The sequence below is a fragment of the Gadus morhua genome, chromosome 8, assembly GCF_902167405.1.
Source record: "Gadus morhua chromosome 8, gadMor3.0, whole genome shotgun sequence".
Taxonomy (NCBI): domain Eukaryota; kingdom Metazoa; phylum Chordata; class Actinopteri; order Gadiformes; family Gadidae; genus Gadus; species Gadus morhua.
Window position 1 is genome coordinate 486155 of NC_044055.1, and position 7436 is coordinate 493590.

The 7436-nt window shown below is 53.2% G+C and overlaps 1 protein-coding gene across 1 annotated transcript in view; it reads left to right on the forward strand.

Annotated features, from left to right (window-relative positions):
• The window catches only part of scp2a (sterol carrier protein 2a), a 17326-nt gene extending 10109 nt beyond the window's left edge, over positions 1–7217 (forward strand). The window contains exons 12-16 of the mRNA XM_030365008.1: positions 1237–1393; positions 2559–2649; positions 4360–4489; positions 5601–5680; positions 6401–7217. Of these exons, the coding sequence (XP_030220868.1) occupies positions 1237–1393; positions 2559–2649; positions 4360–4489; positions 5601–5680; positions 6401–6496 (554 nt within the window). The 3' untranslated portion in view covers positions 6497–7217. The remainder of the gene's footprint in view (positions 1–1236; positions 1394–2558; positions 2650–4359; positions 4490–5600; positions 5681–6400) is intronic.
• The last annotated feature ends 219 nt before the right edge of the window (positions 7218–7436 follow it).

Genomic DNA, 7436 nt, shown 5'->3' on the forward strand with positions numbered 1-7436 from the left:
CGCACCTCAAACAAAACAAGGTGAATTTGCAGTTTGTTTTGCCTCAAGGCGAACACGCTTTACCAATGCAACGAGATGAATAAACCATTGACAGGACACTGATACAAGAGGTGCTCACTACACGCCAGTCATTAACACGCGTGGACCGCTGACTGCAGCCGCTCGCTGACATTTCTTTGAAAGGACATTTTGTACGATTTTTGTGTCTTGTTTGTTCTATTTTTGTGTTGTCATTAGTACACAGGGAATGGCTGAAGAGGAGTGTGTGTGTGTGTGTGTGTGTGTGTGTGTGTGTGTGTGTGTGTGTGTGTGTGTGTGTGTGTGTGTGTGTTAATTTACCTAGCTGCCTTAAGAAACCTTAAGTGCTTCTCAAGACAGACGGACGGCCACAGCGTTAGCAGAGACAGTGGCAGTCAGGTGTAGAGACCAGTGGGTACGAACCACTCAGTGCAGCCCCCCCACACACACAGACAGGTGTCAGTGGGCCCCCCCACACACACAGACAGGTGTCAGTGGGCCCCCCCACACACACAGACAGGTGTCAGTGGGCCCCCCCACAGGCTGGAGCCCGATTGGTTCATACCCGAGGTGCTGCGCACGCACTCACTCTCCCCCCCCCCCAGGCCTGGCCCAGTGTGCTGACCCCTCCCCCCCCCAGTGTGCTGACCCCTCCCCCCCCAGTGTGCTGACCCCTCCCCCCCCCAGTGTGCTGACCCCTCCCCCCCCCAGTGTGCTGACCCCTCCCCCCCCCAGTGTGCTGACCCCTCCCCCCCCCCCAGTGTGCTGACCCCTCTCTCCCCCCCCCCCCCCCCAGTGTGCTGACCCCTCTCTCCCCCCCCCCCCCCCAGTGTGCTGCCCCCTCTCTCCCCCCCCCCCCCAGTGTGCTGACCCCTCTCTCCCCTCTCCCCCCCCCCCCCCAGTGTGCTGACCCCTCTCTCCCCTCTCCCCCCCCCCAGTGTGCTGACCCCTCTCCCCCCTCTCCCCCCCCCCGTGTGCTGACCCCTCTCTCCCCTCTCCCCCCCCCCCCAGTGTGCTGACCCCTCTCCCCCCCCAGTGTGCTGACCCCCCTCTCCCCTCTCTCCCCCCCCCAGTGTGCTGACCCCTCTCTCCCCCCCCCCCCCCCCAGTGTGCTGACCCCCCTCTCCCCTCTCCCCCCCCCCAGTGTGCTGCCCCCTCCCTCCCCTCTCCCCCCCCCCCCAGTGTGCTGACCCCCCTCTCCCCTCTCCCCCCCCCCAGGCCTGGCCCAGTGTGCTGAGCTGTGTTGGCAGCTGCGCGGGGCGTCTGAGCGGCGCCAGGTCCCGGGGGCCCGAGTGGCCCTGCAGCACAACATCGGCCTGGGGGGGGCGGTGGTGGTCACCCTGTACCGGCTGGGGTTCCCCCTGGGGGGCGGCGGGTGAGTCCCTCCCTCCCTCTCTCTCTCCCTCCCTCCCTCCCTGTTTGCATTGTGGGTAATATATGTTAATATATTCATATCTTTTATATTTCTTGTTTGTATAAACATACATATGCATGAGGTGCACGTGCCCCCACTGCAGTATGCACGGCCCCCCCCCCCCCCCCAGCGCTGTGAGCGCTCTCCTCTGTGGATCTGCACATGATAGGGCGGCGGGGGCCGTGGGGGGCGGGGGGGCGGGGCCGTGGGGGGCGGGGGGGCGGGGCCGTGGGGTGGCCCCCCCCCCAGTCCGACCCTTATCAACACTGATGGGGTCTCTTCACGGCTGGTGGTTCTGCTCTGGACTCTGTCCCTAAACTAGTAGCTGTATCGATGTACTATTCTCAGTGTGCTGTTTAGAACAATACACTGAGAATACATGCACTCTTTATTTGAAGCTCATAACATCTCTCTGTTGCTATGACAACACTGTCCCTGAATGAGCTGAGCAGGGAAGGAACGCAGGCTGGTTCTGTTCTAGTAGCTCAGAACCTCAGCTGGTTCTGTTCTAGTTCCTCCAGAACCTCAGCTGGTTCTGTTCTAGTTCCTCCAGAACATCAGCTGGTTCTGTTCTAGTAGCTCAGAACCTCAGCTGGTTCTGTTCTAGTAGCTCCAGAACCTCAGCTGGTTCTGTTCTAGTTCCTCCAGAACCTCAGCTGGTTCTGTTCTAGTAGCTCAGAACCTCAGCTGGTTCTGTTCTAGTTCCTCCAGAACCTCAGCTGGTTCTGTTCTAGTAGCTCAGAACCTCATCTGGTTCTGTTCTAGTAGCTCCAGAACCTCAGCTGGTTCTGTTCTAGTAGCTCCAGAACCTCAGCTGGTTCTGTTCTAGTTCCTCCAGAACCTCAGCTGGTTCTGTTCTAGTAGCTCCAGAACCTCCCTCACACAGGATGCATCCCTAAAGCCTCCAGACTGAAGGGTTTCTTAAAGAACTGCTGAGGCATTGAGTCCGGCCTTGGCCCTGCTGAAGAAGCTTAGTGTAGTTTAGTGTGTGCTGGCAGTCATTGTGTCCACTTGTTCTTTCGTCCCCCTCTCTCCTATCTCTTTCTCTCTCTCTCTCGATCTGTCTCTCATGCTCTATGTCTCTCTGTCTCTCGTTCTCTCGTTCTCTCTCGTCCCCTGACCCCAGAGCTCGTGTTACGGCCGCCCCCACCAGCGCAGGCCTCGAGGACTTTAAAGCCTACGGCGTCTTTCAAGAAATCGAGAAAAAACTGCAAGAGGTGAGTCTGACCGCCACAACGGGAACAAAGTCCACAGCGGAAATGGCAGATCTTCACTTCATCATTGAGAGGGTTCTATGTGATGACTGGTGGTGGTGGGGGTGGTGGTGGGGGTGGTGGTGGTGAAGTTCATGAGGTTCTCAAGTTCAGGTATTTTATTTTCAGTAACACAGAGAAACTCAGAATTCAAGCGAGCATAAAGGCCTGATTCCACCGGACGCGTTGCGGCTGCGGCACGTCTTGGCCGCGGTCACCGCAGCAGATAGGTTCCACTCTAATCAATGAGACCATTTCCACCGGGCGTGGCTTCGGAACGTCTCAGCAGCGTCCCAGGAGCGGCTCGCGGTGCCGCAGCACTATCATTCCGTAACATTTCTATTTTTGACGCGAGCCGTTGCTGAACCGCGTCAATTTCAACAGAGCAGATCGAGCAGGGCAGGAAGTGAAAAAGTAAAAGCCATAGAGCATCCGGTCAATTTTCTAAATAAAACACAATACTCAGCTCATGTAGCCTATCACAACTTCACATCGACATTATTACGTCATGACCGGTGGCACCAGGTCAGCAGTCAATCAATCAAAGGGTCTCAGAGGGTCGGCAACATGGACGACGAGAGACTCACTGTCGAAGTTCAGCAACATGAAGTCATTCATGTACCAAATCATCCTTTTTATAAGGGCAATGGCCGGAAGGACAAAACGTGGCATTTAATTGCAGTCGTTGTGGGAGTGGAAGGTGAGTACATTAGGTTTAGGATTATCGCGTGATCTCGTGATCTCGCGTGAATACGGCTGCCGTAACGCGCCCGGTGGAAATGCACGCAGGGCAGAGTCGCAGCCGTAACGCGGCCGTAACGCGGCCGGTGGAATCCCGGCGTTAGGCTGTCGCTATAGCCGGTAAGCCCTCAGCAACACGCCTCGTTGTTCCATGTTCTTTAATCAAAGGCAGTCCTATCTCAGAGACAACACATCAGGCAGCATTGAGTGGATAATCACTAGATTGGCATTTACTGGTAATGAAAAACGCCCCGATGTTTCTACTGATGCTCTTCAACCATACGCCACCTCCCCCGAGAAAAGACACTTTGTCAATTAGTCAGTAAGATTGATATACCGCTCAAAGTGTGGATCCTCTCTCGGCCCGTCAGTTCTAAGTGGACAACAATTTGGAGATTGACAGTGAATAGTTTTTTCTGGCTGTGTGTGTGTGTGTGTGTGTGTGTGTGTGTGTGTGTGTGTGTGTGTGTGTGTGTGTGTGTGTGTGTGTGTGTGTGTGTGTGTGTGTGTGTGTGTGTGTGTGTGTATGTGTGTGTGTGTGGGGCACGGTTCTGATTGATCCTCTCTACCCTGGAGGTCGAGATGTGATGAATTGCCGTTCTCGGTCGATATGAAATATGAGAGAGATTTGTGACAGGGGCTGTCTTCGATTGCGGCCTTAGTTTTGTGAGTTTTATGGCTGACATTTGGGTTCTATTTGATTTCAAATTGATTGTATGTTGGTTGCTGTTTATGTGTTTCATAATTGATGGGCATTTTAATTCATGTGTGTTCTATTGTGTTCGTGTTAAAATGTATTTGTCTTCTACTTCAAGTCAAGGCCAAAGTAAGCTCTGTTGTCAACAAACAGGAATCTAGACTGCATTCCTCACTGACCCACGCTGCGTGTGTGTTCTGTCTCATGTGTGTTCCGTGTCATGTGTGTGTCTGTAGAAAGGGGAGGAGCTTGTCAAGAAGGTCCGAGGAGTGTTTGCCTTCCAGGTGAGCGACGGTCCCGAGGGGAGAGAAGGGCGCTGGGTTGTGGACGCCAAGAACGGCAGCGGCTCCGTCACCAACGACCCGGGTACACACACACACACACACACACACACACACACACACACACACACACACACACACACACACACACACACACACACACACACACACACACACACACACACACACACACACACACACACTACTCTTAAAGGACAATATGTGCCGTGATGGGGACGGATCCTCATGGGCTTTGGACTGTGACAGAATGTCTGCACTTGATCAGTGCCATGAAATTGCACATTCCACCCTTTCGTCAAATCGTTTTCCATCAACTAGGCGGTGTGTAGTTCGAATAGCGGTTGATTTATTGTATACACGGCCTCCTCTTGATGTGGCCGGCCGGCTGTATTCATCACAGACTCGTTTACATTCAGATGACTCTGGCTCGACATCGCTTCTTCTTCTACGGCTGTAAACCCTCACGGCTCCGGGGGGTTTGACGGCCTCGTAGCCTGACACTCCGTTTGTCATGGAGGTCACGGTACAGTGGCCAAGTCCGGCTTCACAAATACACTAAACGGCCTCCATCACTTTTAATCAATTGATGTTTGCGTTATTCCACCGTGTAACGGAGTCCATTGTGTCAGTACGGCTCCGTGTCAGAGACTCTGTCTCAGGGCTCGACTGCCCCTCGCCGACCCCCCCTAGCCCCAAACAACGGCGGGAAAACGTTGTAAAGCCCCGAGGGACGGACCCCGGAGACGGGTTTAGTGGCGCCCGGGCAGACACCAGGGTCCAGGAAGAGAACTGTAGTTCATTAAAATAAGTACACAATCGATCACAGGCTTCATTAGTTGCCTTTTTATGATTTTAGTTTATATTGTCTGTTTTCTCCCGGTGACTCACACAAATAATGCTTTAATAAAAGTGGCTTACTTTGTGCCTCACTTTAATGACCGCTTTAAAGCCTTTTAGAGCAGTGCAGCTCTAAATATTTATTTTCTAAAAGGTACCAAATGAATAAAGAGTCAAATGTTCTTTTTAGGATGCTTCCGTTAGCCATCTTTATCATCTAAATGAATTAACAGTTTTCCAAATGTTATATTCTTTGACCTGTGGGCCATTTTATACTTTATACTTTTCATTGTCACTTGAAACCCATTGTGTTCTTCACTCTGTTGTTGTGTGTTCAGAAGCGAAGGCTGACTGCACCCTGAGCATCGGGGACGAGGACCTCCTGGCGCTGATGACCGGGAAGCTCAACCCTCAGACGGTAAGACCCCCTGGGAGCTCACACACCCCGGGGTACTGCTCCGGGCTGTGGCCTTGGGTACCAGGCTGTTGCCTTGGTTACCAGACTATTGACCTGATTACTGGGCTGTTGCCCTGATATACAGGCTGTTGCCCTGGTTACCACACTACTGCCTCGCTTTCCAGGCTGTGGCCTTGGTTTCCAGGCTGTGGCCTCGGTTACCAGGCTGTGGCCTTGGTTTCCAGGCTGTGGCCTCGGTTTCCAGGCTGTGGCCTCTGTTTCCAGGCTGCGGCCTCGCTTTCCAGGCTGTGGCCTTGGTTTTCAGGCTGTGGCCTTGGGTACCAGGCTGTTGCCTGGGTTTCCAGGCTGTGGCCTGGGTTTCCAGGCTGTTGCCTCGGTTTCCAGGCTGTGGCCTCGGTTTCCAGGCTGTTTCCGGGCCTGGAGACTCACTGCCGTGTTCCAGCACATGTCCCAGTTCCATGACCTCCTTTAATCCTGAACCTGAACCCTTGAACCCCCCAACGGGAGCCTCTGGCGGCCCGTACCGCCAGGCCAGCGCTGTCCGACAACCACATCAGAATCCACCTGGAAAACCCACCGGGGAGAAGGGTCAGTACCAATGTGAACCATGTCTTATTCAGGGACCCTCTCTCCCTCTCCCCCTCCCCCTCCCTCTCCCCCTCCCCCTCCCTCTCCCCCTCCCTCTCCCCCTCCCCCTCCCTCTCCCTCTCCCCCTCCCAGGCCTTCATGCAGAAGAAGCTGCAGATCACTGGGAACATGGGCCTGGCCATGAAGCTCCAGAGCCTGCAGGTTAAGCCCGGAGAGGCCAAGCTGTGAGCCGTGTCACATGACCTCCGGGGTCGTGGAGACTCCCAGCGTGGCGGCGGCCTCAGTCCAGCGGCGCCACCTCTACCCTCCCCTCGCCATCAAGGGGCCATTTCTCTCTTACTGGTTTATAAAGAATCTAAGTTGTTCTGCTCCTTTTTAATAATCCAGTGACCACTGTTTTAAAACCGGCCAACAGTGATGGTGGTTGAACCACAGCCCTATTGATGCTGGCCATTCGTGTGTGTGTGTGTGTGTGTGTGTGTGTGTGTGTGTGTCTCTCTCTCTCTCTCTCTCTCTCCCTCCCTCTCTCTCTCTCTCTCTCTCTCTCTCTCTCTCTCTCTCTCTCTCTCTCTCTCTCTCTCTCTCTCTCTCTCTCTCTCTCTCTCTCTCTCTCTCTCTCTCTCTCTCTCTCTCTCTCTCTCCCCTTCTCTCTTTCTCTCTTGTACTAAAATACTACACATTTTGCTACGTTGTATTGGCTCATCTAAAGACCCTGGTTAACCAGAAGAGATTTGCCATACCCATATAGACCGTATGAAATCAAACTGGTATATGTCCGGTATATACCTGGGGCTGCTGGTAATGACACAACGTGACGTTAGTCTCCGCTCTGTCTGGCCAGAGACCTTACTAGGATGTTCTTGCCATGCACCTTGAAGAGCTTATTGTGCGTCAAATGATGAAAAGCTGATGTCTGAATCGGAATCATGAACACTGTATTTTATGGAAAGAAGAATGAAAATCTGTGAATTGGAAATACACCAAGTAACAAAATAAAGAAATTACTTTGAATCATGTTTCTCATTTTGCTGGCAAAATAGATAGTTGCACAAAATGTATAAGTGCGCAATTAAGTATTCCTTTTTATGGTTTAAGTTGTGACATTTTAGATGTTGGCCATTAAATCATCATCGTACCACGCTGTTAACTTGGTAAAATAGATAATTGC